The 16,928-nt window shown below is 45.0% G+C and overlaps 1 protein-coding gene across 3 annotated transcripts in view; it reads right to left on the bottom strand.

Annotated features, from left to right (window-relative positions):
• Nucleotides 1-16,928, bottom strand: part of LOC139351986 (FERM, ARHGEF and pleckstrin domain-containing protein 1-like) — a 49,879-nt gene that overhangs the window by 8,213 nt on the left and 24,738 nt on the right. For 2 of the 3 annotated variants that reach the window (XM_070993969.1, XM_070993971.1), the window contains exons 3-14: nucleotides 15,857-15,961; nucleotides 13,909-13,951; nucleotides 13,680-13,758; nucleotides 11,081-11,178; nucleotides 9,727-9,841; nucleotides 8,431-8,578; nucleotides 8,229-8,324; nucleotides 7,968-8,134; nucleotides 7,819-7,887; nucleotides 7,655-7,730; nucleotides 7,072-7,282; nucleotides 1-104 (exon numbers count right to left, since the gene is read on the bottom strand). The exon at nucleotides 1-104 is cut by the window's left edge and continues 99 nt beyond it. In XM_070993969.1, coding sequence (XP_070850070.1) covers nucleotides 1-104; nucleotides 7,072-7,282; nucleotides 7,655-7,730; nucleotides 7,819-7,887; nucleotides 7,968-8,134; nucleotides 8,229-8,324; nucleotides 8,431-8,578; nucleotides 9,727-9,841; nucleotides 11,081-11,178; nucleotides 13,680-13,758; nucleotides 13,909-13,951; nucleotides 15,857-15,961 — 1,311 coding nt within the window. The remainder of the gene's footprint in view (nucleotides 105-7,071; nucleotides 7,283-7,654; nucleotides 7,731-7,818; nucleotides 7,888-7,967; nucleotides 8,135-8,228; nucleotides 8,325-8,430; nucleotides 8,579-9,726; nucleotides 9,842-11,080; nucleotides 11,179-13,679; nucleotides 13,759-13,908; nucleotides 13,952-15,856; nucleotides 15,962-16,928) is intronic. The other variant, XM_070993970.1, reaches the window with a different exon arrangement.

Genomic DNA, 16,928 nt, shown 5'->3' with positions numbered 1-16,928 from the left:
ACCCAGGATACCGCTGCTGCCCGTCCCCTGTCCATTTACCGAGCCATTGCCATTGATGACCGCGTGGGGGCTTCCAGCCGGAGAGTCCTCTGAAGCGGGACTTTCTGGGGGGAGGAGAGGAAAAGAGGAAAATGGGCAAGGAGATGGGGACAGGAATAGAACAAAGAGTGAGATAAGGGGAGAAGATGGCAGGAGAGGATAAGGGACTGCGTTAAAATAGATTCTACATGTACAATATAAAAAGCCACTTTCATTAAAATTCACTGCCATCTCCCTTATCATTTAATTCTCAGAGTGACTTTTTCCACTCTGTCCTCAGACACTTCTCAGTGGAGGGAAAGGCTTCTGGATTCATCCTGCTTTTACAAGCTCAAGACGTGAACAGAAATCTCAAATGATTGCTCTAAACATAAACAGCATGTATGGCGATGAATTTCAAGGTTACACAACACTATGTGATCAGGCCTAAACTGCGGGTCAGGACCCGAAATGAGCAGCTGTCATGTCCAGGCAGGTCGCTATATGACAAAAATGCTACAATCCATCAGCTCTGAAGGAGTCTAGATCTACTCTGTGTCTCTGTTAGAGTCGTGATTATGATTAGGGCAAAAAGGGTAAAAAGAAGCAAGAAATAACAGTAAATGTTAGGCAGATGTTAGTTAAGAGCTATGGATTCTATAATTTATTTGCAAAGGTCATATCTGTGCATCATAAGGGGAAGTAAAAAAGATAAATAATGCAGTCGTGCTAATTAACAAGCTGTCAGGTTATGAGCATACATAAACAAACATATCACATTTGACAGGCCGAAAGCAGAGATTGGTTTGCATGTTTAATTCAATAATGACTTCAACAATGATTGATTATCAACATAGCTGCATTCATTTTCTGACGACCGACTAATCAATTAATTAACTAATCATTTCAGCTCTGATTAAGAAGGTATTACGGCTGCATTATGAATGCATTATCTTTCCATTACCCTTACAATGCACTCCAAATGTGATCTAAAGATATCTGCTTGCTTGTAGCGATGATGCTTAAAATCATAGTTTTTTTAAAGGGAGTCTGGTCTGATTGTAGTTGAATTCTTCTTGTGGTAAGTTTTTAGGGAAAATACCATTATCTGGACAGAAGACTAAAAAAGTTAGACCTACTTTTCACTACAGCTAGAATCACTACAGAGGTTTACTACATGGTACTAAGTTTTAACTGTATACTTGCCCAGTTGTAAAGTTTCCAAAGTGTCCACTGTTACACATCAAACTGGACCATGGGTAAAACCACTGAGTGCAGATCTGTGACGGGTGCTACAAAAGAACTTACCACTGGACAGAAAGAACTAAAAACTACTACAAGGACAAAACACAAGTGAAACAACGAGCTAACACAACTAGAAAACACGAAACACAGACAGAAACGGGTCGAGTCAAGTGTGCACATGCGCAACATCCGTCAGAATGAACAACCTCTACTCTACAGTCTAACTACCACAACACAAGACACAGGTGGGGGTGGGGGGGTCACCACACAAGCAGGTTGAGGGTACGTGGATGGGTGGGTGTGCGAAGGGGAGTTGGACATCGGCTCCATCTACAGAAAATTCTGGAGTCCCTTTTCTTCGAACATACAAGGTCGTTTTTTATTGACACTACAGTAGTGCACACAATCAGTTACAGTGTTAAAAAGAGAGATGAAGGGTAAAGAAAGAAAAAAAAAACCTGAAAGAAGTCACAAGAACAAAAAAAAAAATCCAGCAGGTGTTTTGTGATGAAAATAAAAAGGACAGGTGTGCAGGAATATAAAGAGTTACAAGAGTGACAAAGAAAACCAGAGTCAGTGTGTCTTTAGGCCATATAGTCAGTGTGCGTTAAGGGAAACACGAGCATTTCGATGCCTTTCTTTTGGCGAGGAACAGACAGACTTCTTGGTTCTTCATCTAGGCTGGCAGCAGTTAAAGCTTTGCATGTTCAGCATTTTTTGTGATTTTATGCTGTGCTACAGTCTTGGCGTGCGCCGTGACCGTAAATACCGGACACGCGAACCACAACTGCCACCAACCTTCAAACCACAAAATTATGAGGAAGAACCAGTAAGTCGGTGCATTCCTTCAAAAGAAGTCAGTCAGTCGGTAAAAAGTGTGTTATGTAAACAGAAAGAGCAGCACAGATGTGATGCTAGAATGCCACCATACACCATGTTGATCATCTAAATGAAAGAAAACAGTTTGACGCCGGTAATACGCTTGCTTTTTTTTCTTGCGAGAAGAATAGTGAACACAAGGCCTGTTAGCTTAGCTTAGCTTAGCATAAAGACTTGGAACAGGGGGAAACTGCTAGCCTATCCAAAGATACCAAAGGGAAGCAAACTGACATAAAACCTAAGGTTTTTACACTTCAGGTTTTGCTCAGATTCAACAAAAAAGAAAAATATAAATTGTTAATGAATTAGCTTTTGTGTTGCTAACAGGTGAATTCTGTCGTGATCAGACAGAGCCAGGCTAGCTGTTTCCCCATGTTTTTCGTATTTGTGCTAAGCTAAGCCAACAGACATATTGTACAGACGTGAGAGCGGTGTTCATCTTCTTATCTGGCTCTCTGCAAGAAATTGAACAAGCGCATTTCCCAAAACGTTCAACTATCTGCTTTGCTATCAGTCAAATACGATCACATCGTCACAGTGTGTAGACACAGCTAAAATTCAATTTTACTTTTAAAGTAAATCTAGCAAATTTGGCTCGAATTAACTCCATTAACATACATATTACAGCGTGAATACAAAATCACAATCTATCAGTCTGTTACTGTCTGTACAGCACATCAGAAATACAAAAAGCCTCAATGGAGGTGTGAGCTGGTGACAGGAGGTGAAAGGGAAGACAAGGTGGACTCAGCTCCAGTGTTCATGTATGTGTGTGTGTGTGTGTCCATCTCCTGACAATACTCAGCCTTTCATAACTTAGAAAATAAAATTCCATTTCGTTCAGCATATCTTGTTTTTTTTTTGCACTTACAGTTGCATTAAGCGTCACTTTACATGTGTCTGTCTACCTTCGCCTTCTCACTCTCTGTTCAAGGTGCACTGGAGTTGAGTCAGCCCTGTTTTGCCCTCGCGCACAGTGAGGAAACCCGGAGCTAAAACACAAATGGTTTCTAAATATTTGAAAAAGAGTGCAGATGATTAATCTTGCCAGTGCGGGCCACCAAAGAAAAGTGTTTGCGTCTGAAAAAGAGGAAACCTACAAATCTCTGGGGTTGTTAAGCTTGTGTTGCGCTGCACTTAATGTGCCCTCAAACATTCGAAACCATTTTGAGCCCCGTGACAGAGCGACAAAGTGGGCAAAAACAGAGCAGAATGACAGCCTGGTTAACATGCATTCCGAGTAAAAGGAAAGGAAATGTGAGAAAACAGCATTTTTAAACGGCTAACAGAAAACATGCTCATAAACAGTGCCTTTACAAAGCATGAAGCGCCAACATTTGCCTCGGGAAGATGGAGTAGCTCTGAGGAAAGAGAAGGTTGTTCTGGAAGGTGACGGTTCTGTAGACTGAACCCTGAATGTCACTGCTTCAGGGAGCACTGAGGCTCCCTGAGTCATAGCATATTCATGCAGTGTGAGTCAATCATTCACAGTTCCAAAGCAGATCCAGATCCAGAAAAGCATGGCTGCTCATTCACAATATAATTAGTAACGCTAGTCCACCTTAAGAATCCGCCTTAATTCACAGAGATGTCTGTATTTCCGGAAAACAAAGTCAGGAAAAAGGTGCTTCTTCTTCAAACTAAATGCTAACACCGGCATGCTAACAAGCTGACAAGGCCAATGCTAACATGCTGATATTTAGCAGGTAAAACGGTCGCCATTATGGTTTTGTGTGTTAGCATGCTAACGTTTGCTAGTTAGCATTAAAGACAAAGTCGAGCTAAGGTTATAAACTAGTACTTATTTCCAATCAATAGGTCGTTTTTGACCACTGGAGTGTCTTTTTCGCAGCTTTTTGGGGAAATACAGACATTTCTGTTTTGTTTTGAGGCAGACCACCCAGTACAGTTCCTCTTATGAACTTAATTCACTGAAGTTTATCCCAATTCATTGCAGTGAAAACCAAAAAGCGTTGAAGAGCAGACAGCCAGCAAATGACAGTGACGAGGATGGAGGGCCGGTGCGCTGTCAATAAACAGCACTGCAACAGAAGAGAGAAGAGCATCCAAAGAAAGTAAAAGAAAACAGTGAGCTACCTTTTTCCTCCCTGCGTGGTTGTCGTGCAAGCCGAGCAAAGCGGACAGCCATGGATGGTCACAGGTTTAAGGACGATGGTTGATGTGTTTGATTATTCATTATTGTGTGCGGACAACCGTGAAAGAAAGAAAGAACGACAGAGAGAAATAAAGAGTGGAAAAAAAAAAAAAAAAGCCCATGACCAACCAGCAGAAGAAGCATAAGCGCATATAGTGAATCTTCAGTTGAAACGTAGACACACATGGAGCTTCAGTTATTATCAAAAATACAGATATAAAGGTTCATACTCTCCCTAACATTTGAATCGATGCAAATCTATCCGTCCACTAATGGGAAATACAAAAAGCCTCTACCACAAACATCGAAATTACAGTGCAAGTCGCCCACGACAGACAGACAGAAGTCGAATGAAAGCATAAAAAAGTGCTCCAAGGAAACAGGACGTCAGCTCGGCCAGAACTGAATGAGAAGGCAGACCGGCCACTGGCCATCGCATCCCTCCTCCGGCAGATCCCCACAGCTTACAGACTGAACACATTTTTCTACCAAGTCAAGTGTATTACACTACAATCCATTCCCTACAAAGAGCATCGCAATATACTGTACAATTAGAGGGGAACATCTCTCAGTCAGTCCAAACTACCACAGACTGCTCTGAAGACATCTCCGCTGACTTCCCCTTCAAATCCCTTAATGAACTCCAGCTACCATCTTAAAGCCCTTCTATTGCACCAGACAACAGTCACATCATTATAAAAGTCTGATTTAGAGGAAAAGCTACATCAGGACGATAAATGAGGAAACATTATCACCACAAACAGAGTTCTATTAGGAGGAAAATGACCAGCAGATCCTGGTCAACTCAACATTTCCCCTAAAATCAATTGATCTCTTGCTTCAACACCTTAATATCTCCACAACAAGCAGGTATTGTTTATGAAAGTGAGCTACAATCAGCAGAATCCTCATGATTCTCACATGAACAACATCGAATGATTCTGTAAAAACAATCTTCCCCACAAAGACTACAATTCAGATTTCTAGTCATCCGCACATACATCTACAGTAGTTTTGAAGTTATGGCACGCTGTAAGGAAGATTTTTCTTCAAACGTTACCTGTGCTGATTCTTCAACAAGTTTGCCTATAGGTTTGCATACAAAATTCAATACAAAAATGCAGATTGTGGGGGTTTGGAAACAATGTGTGCATCTAAAAGTAGGGCAGGTGTTCCAATTCAGTTAAAAAACCCACAAAAAATGTCAAAAATATGTTAGAAGCTAGTGTAAAAAGGTACTTCTACTTCAATAATCAGCTGTTAAAGGGACGTTTTTCATGGTCTTCATTAATGCAGCTGGATGATTAAAGTTGAACACTTCTCCAGCTTTATGCAGAGTAATATGTTAAACTCATCTTCCATTCTTACAACAGGATTAAATTTACCGAGCATTAGAACGCCTGACGTGAGGCTCAACTACTCGCACATCTTCACCCTTCAACAGCTGAAAACCCGACCTCCTATGTCTTCCTCGTTAAAGCGGTAACACCCTTCCTCCTCCTCTCCCTCGCCATCCTCCCCCTCCTCCAGCTGCAGACTCCCGAAGGAGAACTTGCTACGAGGCAGCGGGGATGAGTTCACGCCGTTCGAGTTGACCGAATTCATGGAACTGACAGCGACAGGATTGCCATACATTAACGGCTGGCTGTACGCGCTGCTCCCGGTGTCCGACTCTGTGTCGCTGGTGTCGGTGCCACTGCTGGTGGAGCCGTCGATCATTTGGACAGGCTGGTTTAGGTTGTTACGAGTCGGGTTGTTTCCGGGCTTTCCCTGACGGCCAAACAACCGCTGCACGGTGTTGGACCGTGGCTGACCTGGAGCCACAAGGCTCGCATGGTTGCCGTTTGTTATTATCATTCTTCGCTCCATCGGGGCAGAACAAGGGGCTTGGGCGTGCAACCCGGAGCGATGAGGGTCGTGGTGGTGGATGGGGGTGGATGTCAGCTGGCTGAGAATGAACGGATCAGTGTCGGAGCGGTTCCTCATGTTGTTGTTGTTAAAAGGTTTGGCAAAATGTGGCGGTGTGCGATTTGGGGTGATCGGGGAGTAGCTACCGTAGTGGTTTGGTAGGTGGGATGGCGGCGGGATGGTGGGAGTCTCCACTGGAACTACTCCCGGACGTTTACTGAAATAATGCCCGCCGTCATCCCAGCGCGAGCGCGGCTGACCGTGACCATTTGTCATCTCGGCGTGACTGAGCGAGCTGGTGCGGTGGTGGAAGCTGCTGATCACCGGGCTGGAGCACTGACTACGGGTCCCAGTTCCTAACGGCCGCACTATAGCTGCACCTCGCTTGTCTCGACCCTGAAAGATCTCATCCAGCAGCGTGCTGTGCAGCGGGAGGCGGCCATGAAATGAGCCGCCATTGGGCAAAGTCTCATCATCTGTTTGCTTGTGACTCACATTAAACTTGTTAGACACTGGAGACTGATCTGCAGAGCTTCTGTTACCCAGCATACCTTGCTGCTGCTGCTGCTGCTGCTGCTCCTGCAGCCCAGTCATACCCTGCTGTTGATGCTGCTGCATCAGCCCCTGGTGATTGGTGTGGTAGAACCCATTTACAACCCCGAACAGACTCCCAGCTTGCCCCCCATTGTGACTGCTACCCCCATGCTTATTGTTATACACACAATCATCCGCATTGCTGTCATTTGCATTGCTGTGGCCCCTGGTGGCCCTGTTGCTCTTGGTCACATCACATTCACTGTCTATGTCGCTGCAGTCTATGTAAGGAATAGAGGAGCTGCTGCCTTTGTTTGCCCTGCAGGATGGACCTGGGTTGAGGAACTGCGAGTCCGGCGCTGATCCGGTGCCGTGGTGGCTCTGTCTGGACTGAGTCGGTTCGGATCCGGGCGCCGCCCGTATATCATGGAAGCCGTTGGTAGAGGATGCGGCCGCTGGCGGCTCCTCTGAACCGTTGGACTCAGCTTTGTGGACCGCTCTGGCTGAGTCGGGCTGGTCTGCTGATGGGACAAACATGGCACTCTGCAAATGAAGAAAGGGAAGGCAGGAGATAGAGAGGAAGAGGAGTGATGACAAAAGGAGGCAGTTAAGAGGAGAAGCTTTTTAATCTCTTATTCAACTGGGCTCATTATGCTGAATTACTGACTTTGAATAGGCTGTTATTTATGGGAACAGACTGGACAAAGCACACACACACACTCCCTGGAGGACAAAAACAGCTTTGTACTTCAGGCCACAGAGCAGCTCCAGATTTAAACAGAGAGAAGCAATAAAAACACAAAAAGCCTGTAAATGTGTCCAACCAGTCAAGTTAGATGGAAAATAAGACAAATGCGAATAAAAAACAACACTGTGGGTGAATAAAAGTCTGTCGGCGTTAAGGTGTGTTATCACCTCTTTTGGCACTTGCGATCTGAAGGAAGACGACTGAGGGGACGCGCTGCTGTTGGACAAAATCTTACTGTGCTTCCTGAAAAGAGAGGGGTGAGGTCAAAAAGTGCAAATAATGCAGAAAACAGAAGTATGGTCGCTGGTTTGCGTCTTTTCTCCAACTTCACCTTTCAAATGGAACTTTCTTGAGCTCCGTGTCTTTCACGTAATCGATGATCTGCTTCTGGGTTCGACCGCTGCGGGCAGAGAGAGCGGAAATTAAAGGCAAATGCAGACATATCAGTTTCACATCCTTCCCTTTCTGTCCTCTCCTTACCTGAAGCGGAACGAGGACCCTCTGGTGAACAGGATGGGCTTGGGTTTGGGCTTGGGCTCCTCGAAGAGCCTGAAGAAGGCGTGATACTCTACGCAGATCTTCCAGAAGATCTTACAGCAGTCCCTGCTGGCCATGGCGAACTCCAGCGTGTCGTGGTGGGCGTTCTGCTGGAAGACGAGGAGACGAGAGTGAGTATGGATGCGGGGGGGGGGGGAGAAGAGATCCAACTATATATGGACTACCTATGTAAGATGTACTTACAGCGGGGTCTGCTCGCAGCTTAATTAGGAAACGTTTCCGTTTGAAGCTGAGCTTGCGAATCTTGGACCAGTTGAAAGCGTTAATTTTTGTGTAGCCCTGAGTGAAGAATGAAACATGAATCAGCTTACAAGGATACCTTTTGGATTAATTCCATCATTTTAGCTTTTAAGCATGTCGTCGAGTGTGATGTTAATGGCTTTACCTGGAAAACCAACACGCCGGTGTGTGCCACAGACAGACTGAGCTTAGTGCCCTCTCGGTCCTTGGCTGGGTGCAGACGGACGCCGTACATCTCCAACCGCCGGGCGATTTCCAGCAGCTGGTAGTCTGACACAGCAGGAGTCTGTCCGCTGTGGAGGACAGTGATCAATCAGTCCATTGATCAACATGATCAACATTTAGGAAAATCAGCACTACTGCACTGCTTGTACCAGATGTTAGACATAGCCCAATCCGGGTCTCTAGTCCAGATTTATTGTGAATGTGGAAACAACAAACACTCAGGATCAGATGGCAGCACCCACTGTGGGCGGAAAGCAAAGTGCCACACAAAGAAGTTTGTTTCCTCGCAAATCTGAAAATAGCTTCCTGTTTCCTGTATGAGCTGCTGAATTAGCCACTTCCTTCCTGAGTCGGCTGGAGGTGGAGGGGAGAGCAGGAGCCCACAGACAGAGAATGGGTATGTGGTGCACAGCGTGACCATGATAAATAATCAGCAAGTCTGTGGTTTGGTTTTCAGCTCGTATCTGTGGTTGCGGGAGAGTTTTAGGGGAATTTACATGTCCGGAAAACAAGGAAACGCATTTGTCATGTGTTTGCAAACAGCGGTGGGGAAAGCACAGCTAGAATGTAAACCAGAGGAGAGGTGTGTTGTGTGAATGTGTGGTCCCGGGGGGCGCAGAGGGAGTGCCAAGACGTATGTTTGTGGACAGCCACCTCTGCGGGGGAGAGCTTAAAAGTGTGTGTGTGAGCAGTTGTAATTAAAGAGATAAACATCTCTGCAGGAGAGACCTATGGGTTGGGTGTAATTGTGGAATGGGTGTGCACATTTGAATAAACAGATAAATATCTTAGCATGTGTGCTCTGAAAAACAATTTCTCCCGACACCTTCAAGCTTAACGCCACCCAGAAACTGATCCCCAATCAGACTAAAGCTTGGCTCAGTGCTGTTTTCCAAGCAAGGATAATCTTGACCTGCTATTTCCATGTAAACAGTGCTGTAACTGCTGCATGTCTGAGCTTCACGGCACAGGATGAGGCAGAGTTTGACACAACAAGGCTGAAGGAAGAAGGCTTCTCTCTGCTCACCTTAAATTTGGCTTTAAAGCAACAGCAGATAAGATGATTTTCTTATTTAAAACTAGCCAATGCCCAGTATGAAGCCTGGACTTAAAGCCTCCAGCCCACAAACACTGGACAATATATCCTTATATATGGAACTGTGAGGATATGTGACGTGAGATGGATATGAATGCATGCGTGGACATGATAACTCACACATGTTTGCGGTGGCAGTCGGTGATCTTGTCTCTGATGGCGTCCTGGTCGGGCAGGTACTTATTGTGGAGGAGGTGCTGCCAGCTCTGGGTCTCATCGAAATCCCCAATCTCGGCTGATGGAGGGGGAGAAGGGGGGGGGGGGGGGGGGGTGAGAATTCAATATTTACTCGGAGTGAAAGTGGGAGAACTGGGATGAGACGAGACGATTAAATAAATATGTGCTGAGGAAAAGACTGCTGGAATGAAGGCCAATCCAATAAAAATTGCTTAACTTCTCTGTTCTGGTTCATCTCATTTCTACTCAATTGTGCTGCAAATCAGATGAAGTGTGCTGCATCCATCTGTCCAACACCAGCAACAATAGACCCTCGTACTGTACCACCCGCAGGTGCTACACACACACACACACACAGACACGGCACTGGCGGTTACCACGGCAACCGAGTCATGTTCTTCAGCATGCTGCGCCGCGGCTTGCCGCTGTCTGCGAGACTGAACTGAATCCATAAATCCCACATCGTCCCCACACGGAGCTGAATGACAACGGCGGTGAACGCAGGCAGCCTGACGAGCAGGCGAAGTGACCGCGTTCATTTCATTCGGGAATACTGCTGCTTTGTGTACAATCACTGGCGAGTGATCGAAGCCTTCAGCAGCTTGAACCGGGAGCACGGTCTCACGCCGGCAAAGCATCTGGCCCGCCAGAGCGAGCTCATGTACGACATTCCCATCAGCGTTACTGTACCACTTCAAAATTGATCTTTGAATCCATTTATAAAGTAAATGTTCAGCTAACCTGGTTTAAACTTGAACTTGCGACACACAAGACAGGGGACAGGAAGTGCCGCTGGAATTCCTCCAGAGGGAATATCTGTCATGGGCTTGGTGATTTATGGTCTTCCTCATGAGCGAGGCATTCAGGGTCTTTCATTACACTGAGCCACACAGTGAGACTAAAGCCCTTTTCAGACAGGGAAAATGCTAAATTGCCGCCTTAAATCAAGCCGTTAAAGTGATGTTTTTTGTTATTCAGACATACATGTCCTTTACATGTTTGTTGTGGCTTCATTTCAATGTGACACAACCTTTAATGCTCGCATTTTTAGAACTTATTTTGCCTTTGAAGCCTTCATTAATGATTATTATGAGCGTTTTCATTTTCAAATTTAACATTAGAAGATGCTGATTTCTGCTGCCTCACACTTACAGCTAGAGATGCTACAGACATGAATGTTTCGTGGTTTATTGTGTGACTTGTGGCGCATGTTTGAGATGGACTTTTTCGCTTGATTTTGTCCTGCAGTGAGGCTAAATTTCTTTTGAGTTCACGTCTCCTTCCGCACGGCACTTACACTGAATGATGTGAGAGACCATGAGGGCGGCGCTGGTGTCGTTGCAGATGAGACGACCACAGGCCAGGTCGCGTTTAATCTGCAGGGCAAACAGGTACCTGGAGAAAGAAAAACAGAGAGTGGGAAGGACACGACACAGACAGACAGAGAGAGTGGGGGAGGGAAAAGACGGAAAGCAAGGAGGTGATGAGGTTAATGCACACTTTATAAACCCAACGGTTAAAAGCAATTCCACTGCCATCAAACTAATGGCATTTATACACACACACACACACACACACACAGACACACACACACACACACACACACACACACACACACACACACACACACACACACACAGACACACACACACACACACACACACACACACACACACACACACACACACACACACACACACACACACACACACACACACACACACACTGCTACTTCACATTTTCTGATTTAAAACAATCCCTAATTGAGAAAACGCCCTTTTCTGTTAATCATTGTACACTCGGTTAATTATAACATGATCCAGACCTCGACGCACACACACACACGCACACACCCCAGCGTGTTGCCAGGTCATGAGGCTGCATTTCTATGACGGAACAGCAGAGACAGCACTATAAAGAGGACGGCAGCGCATCGAGACAGAGACGAAAAACACACGACCTCCATAAATTCTGGTCGCTATTATCTTGCCCTGAAACATTGCTTTTGAGTGTATTGTTTGAGGGTTTGTTACACATTTTCGGGTAACAATGAAGCCAAGGAAAGACAAAACACAAGCGGTCAGTAAAAAGAGGATAAAATTCAGCAGAACTAATTTAAAACATGAGAGCTTTTAAACAGAGCTTGGCTGACGTGTGAGGACAAACAGCAGACTGGCTGCCAGAGGTACACATTCAGTGTGTGTGCAAGTGTGTGATTAATGGCCCATAGCAGCCTTTTATGTGATATCCAATTCAACCTTTTTATAACTGCACGATTAACTCTCTAATAAAGTTAATGAAGCCTTGGTGCATTTCATTATCTTTTTATTTTAGCCTGGAGTCGTTTCACTATTAAAGAATACTGTGACGATTCACAGTGGAATACAATTCAAACTCTTAAACTCTGTTATGGAGAATGCAACTTTGCTATGTTCACAGGTCAGAGTGTTGCAGCGACATGAGAGAGAAACAACGATATTAGACCTCACCTCCATAATACGGGAGTGGCACTGATTGGTCAGTGTCCCATTTTTAATAAAAAGGCCAATATCAGTTCTTTATCTGTCTGTCAACATGTTTGATCTGTCCACCCATCAAAGACTGATCAAAAAAATGCTGAGAGAGCCAAACAAAGGAAAAAAAAAAAGGCTGTGTGCCCACTTCCTGTTTCACGCTGGAGTCAGCTGGCACTCTCCGAGACAAAATGAGATCAGTGGAATAAGCTGGCCAGCTGAGAGGTCGAAGAACGTCAGCGGAAAATATGCGAAACTTTCCCCGACTGCAGCTGATGCTCTCTTCTGAAAGTGAGGTCCCGGCTGATTTGGCGACATTTGTGGTCGCTGCTGGTGAGCGGCGACACAGCAGCAACTGGTGTTATCTGTTTACAGCGGCGCCAAACACAGTCACACTGTTTTCATAGAGAAGTCGACAATGTGATCTGATTTCATGGTCGCACTTCCTGTGACTGTGATGAGTTTCACCTGCTGTAGAATCGGTTGAAATGCTAATAAAATGGTTTATATTCAACTGCGGGCTGCTGGGAGATGTTATGCTAACATTTAACTATAACCTGGCAATATAAACACAGCACGGCAATGGCAGACCTTGCCACTAACGATGCAAAGGACTGTGTCGAGGTACTCACAGACTGTAAATACGCTGAGCGGTTGATGCTGAAAATAGGAAATTTTGGAAAAAGCAAAAAAAAAAAAAAAAAACGGGGTTTGATTTCATGATGATCTAAACTAATTAAACCTTTCAGCCTTTATTCAATCTCAAGAGATCCCCTCTCAGATGAGAGGCTTCCTGCTTGGCTCTGCTCTTAAGGATAACCATCTGCGCTCTGAGAGGGAACCACGGCATCATGGGAAAACGTGGAAGGTCGAAACATTCTCGTATTTATGTGATGCGGAACGCCGCTGTCGCCAGTGCAGTCCGCTCCGTCAGACTAAACAAAACAGAGAGGCAGACAAGATGCTGGCTGATAATTTACACCTTCTAAACAAGGAGGCACGAGCGTGAGCATGGATGTCTGGATGCTAACAGGACAAAAAAGCAGGTCTTCCGGTCACAAAGCTTTTTACATGTCGTCTCACTTCAGCTGTTTCGGAGACAAACAAATGTTTTCTTGAGCCTGGTTCCCACATGACAGCCTAAAAATGTCTTGTCTGGGTGCAAAAAAAAAAAGAACATTCTGGAACATGTGGATCTAAATATATTATATAAGCAGCACGATGCAAACATATTGTAACAAGGCCTCCGAAACAGCTGTGAAAGTCCTCCTGATGGACAGAAAACAGTACGACCAGACGGAAAACAGACGGCAAAACAACATGTCTTTTAATCGAAGAGGTTCCTCCTCTGATAGGTGTGGTTTCTGTGTGGTGACGACCTACCGAGTCAGCTCCTCCAAGAGCTGCGTGTGGTCAGGAGGGAAGAACTTCACCACGAAACGTAGGATGGTGTTTTTAGGCCCTGAAGGAGGGAAAAGAAGCAAGGCGGATGGAGAGAAAAACACTGACAAGACGATGTGGCTTATTTTAGATGGCAGGATAAAGCTGTTTATCATTCATGTGGGCTATTAAGGGAAATGTAACACCACAACAGCGACACACGGCTACTCACGTCTGATCTGTTTCAGTGTCGGCTTCAGCAGATCCAGCCACAGCTACGGAGGACAGAGCACAGCTTTACTAATCAAATCCAAACAGTTTAGAACATTGCTTTGTTTTAAGGGTCTTTAATTTCCTTCTAAGTTTCCGGGAAAGAGCTTTGAAATTAGACACCAATTATAGGGAGCGTACGACCATCCTTGAAAAATAAATGTTCCATTTAGATGCAAATAATATATCCACATTTGCTGAATTGTATTTATCACTATTAGACATATTGACATATTTCACATATTTGCATGTGCAGGTGACTTGCTGCACATGCAAGCTGTCTCTACTTCCTTAGAATAAATGTCAAAATAACAGCTCTTTCCAGGAACCCTCTTGGGGAAGTGTTAAGAAAACATTCAGAAGCGATGAACCTGTAAATTAAAGCCAGTTTGGCTGACACTCCTGTTTAGTACAAAACGACCCGAGAATTGATCGAATGGCCGCTTAACACACACCGTTACACTTGTAATTGCAGTGAGATCCTTATAAAGCACAATGGCAGCGCTATAATATAAGCACATAAAAACGTCATGCCTCAGATGCGGCTCGTAATGGACACGTAGGGGACCGTATTTTGAATCTGGGTTATTTATCGCGGCTATAAAAGTCACACCAGCTGACATAAACAAGACGAAAAACGCTCGGCGATCCGCTTGATGTACAGCTGCCCGTTCATGTGTCCGTCCGCTTCCTCTCGTGTGTGTGTGTGTGTGCTGAAAAGGTTGTTATTATTTCGTCAGCATTACATCATGTGTTCCACTGGGCCGCTTCAGAACAACTGCTTACGCTGCAGGCACTGAAAGGCACAGTGAGTGTCTGTTTGAGTGCACTCAAGTATTTGTACGTGCATGCTGATTCAACCCAGATTGTAAACAATGCAAATAAAGACAAGGCAGTTCATGTTCAAACAAATTTGATGTGGTGGACACTAACACACCCCCACAGCATCGCGGATGCTTTGCGCCGGTAGCAATCTGGATGGTCCTTTGGACACGATGTCCACGATTCCCAAAAACAATCTGAAATGTGGACTCGTCGGGCCGCAGAGCACTTTTCCGCTTTGTGTCAGTTTATCTCAGAAGAGCTAAGGCCAGAGAAGTCGTCAGCGCTTCTGGATGTTGTTGATATGTGGCTTTCGCTTTGCATGGAAGAGTCTTAACTTGCAAAATCACATTCCAGAGACCATGCTGGAATAGCCTTTATACAAACATGTCGGCTTTTAATGCACTGCTGCCTGACCGATGAAAGGTCACAGCCATTCAGCGGCAAACATTTCTCCAGATTATCTGAATCTTTTGATGATATTGAAGATTGCAGACAGTGAAATCCCTAAATTGAACGTTGAGAAACGCTGTCCTTAAACTGAAAGACTGAACCTTACCAGGATGCCCCTTTTGTACCCAATCACCTGTTACCAATGAATCTGTTTACCTTGTTGCTGCATCAAATCCAGAATAAGCATATATTTACAGCTTTTTTGAATCAGGGCTATACAGTCTAAGAGCAAAAAAAACCGACAGTTGTATTTTATTAGTGGCTTTTTCATGGAGGCTCCACCCGCAGACATCGGCAGCCAGAACAACAGTCGAGAAAATAGCATCTTCAAACTACTGACAGACGCCATGTGCAAACCAGCTGCTCCTCCGTGAAAGAGGTGGAACAACTGAGTCCAGGTGGATGCTTAAATGCACATAGATGCAGATGAAAGACAGGTGGGCACAACAGGAAGTTTCAGGATTCCTCTGAATATAGTATTAGTATATGTATGAGTTCATTTTTGTAAGTTAAGACACAATAACATGTAGACCCTTTTTCAAACAAATTTTCATGGTCGTAGAAATGAGTCGACAACAAACACCACGTCGACAAACACCGCTGCGTGTGACCGTGTAAGTGTGTGCGTCTCTCACCGTCATCTTGCGATGATCCTGGTACTCCAGTCCAAAATAGTCTCCCTCTGCCAGGTTGAGGTGGGCGCAGACCAGGTCAAACAGCACTTTGCCGGGGGAACGTTGCTGGAAGAGACGGAATGCAAGTGGAGAGACCAGTGAGATTAAAATAAAGGGGGAAGAGGAGGACAGGAGGGGTGAGAGGAGGAAAGCCATGATGTCACGCAGCATCTCATCGGGGGAGTGCTGATAATGGAATTGAGGCGCGTAGGAATGTGGGTCTGTTTAAAAGGTTATTTCTCAGTGAACGAGTGGTCAAACAAGAACACAAATCCTGACTCGTGGATGTGATTTTCTCTAACGAGCGTCTCCTCACTTAACAAGCCACTGACCTTTGACCTCGATGTGAGGTCTCGGCTTTAGATTTGGGTCTAATGAATAGCTGGAGGCCAAGGCTCAGCTGGGAGAGTTCAATAACAACCATGGTGCCCCAGGAAAAGTGTGTCTCAGTGTGTGTCTCAGTCTAATGATGCAGGTCTACCTGATGGAGGCAATGCAGAGCGAGCGAGCGTCGTTTTGTTAGCACGTATTCCATTATTTTGTCTGGATCCAGCAGCAGGAATTTTGGGATTTCCAAAATAGACCAAACCCCCAAATTAGCCCAGAATAATTCCCTCTGAGGCAGATGAAGCTAAATGGTACCACCCTGAGTTCCAGCTATACTTCAGAGAGTCTGATCAGGCTCAAGTTAATATGTAATTTCTGTGCATTCCTTCTTTTGACAGGCACTCACATGCAAAAAACACATTGTGACTTAAATCAGAGGATCTGAGATTCGTTCTATATGCGCTGTAATATGAGGAAAGGCAGGCGCTGATGTCATGATGCTGGCATAGTCAATTCTTGATTGAATCATACATACATTTTCTTCTGTATTAGTTTCCAGATAAATGCTGATCCAGTGACTGATGCACATGCGTGTGCATACTCTTTCTGGCAGGAAGCCCCGAAGACAAACTTCTCCCTCAAGTTTTACACGAGGCCAGTGGTCAAAATAGCGCTGATGCTAACCTTGCTAACAGGACTTTTTACA

The sequence above is a fragment of the Chaetodon trifascialis genome, chromosome 24 (genome assembly GCF_039877785.1).
Source record: "Chaetodon trifascialis isolate fChaTrf1 chromosome 24, fChaTrf1.hap1, whole genome shotgun sequence".
Taxonomy (NCBI): Eukaryota; Metazoa; Chordata; class Actinopteri; order Chaetodontiformes; family Chaetodontidae; genus Chaetodon; species Chaetodon trifascialis.
The sequence above is the reverse complement of the archived record's forward strand: the minus strand, read 5'-3'. Positions and strand labels throughout refer to the sequence as shown.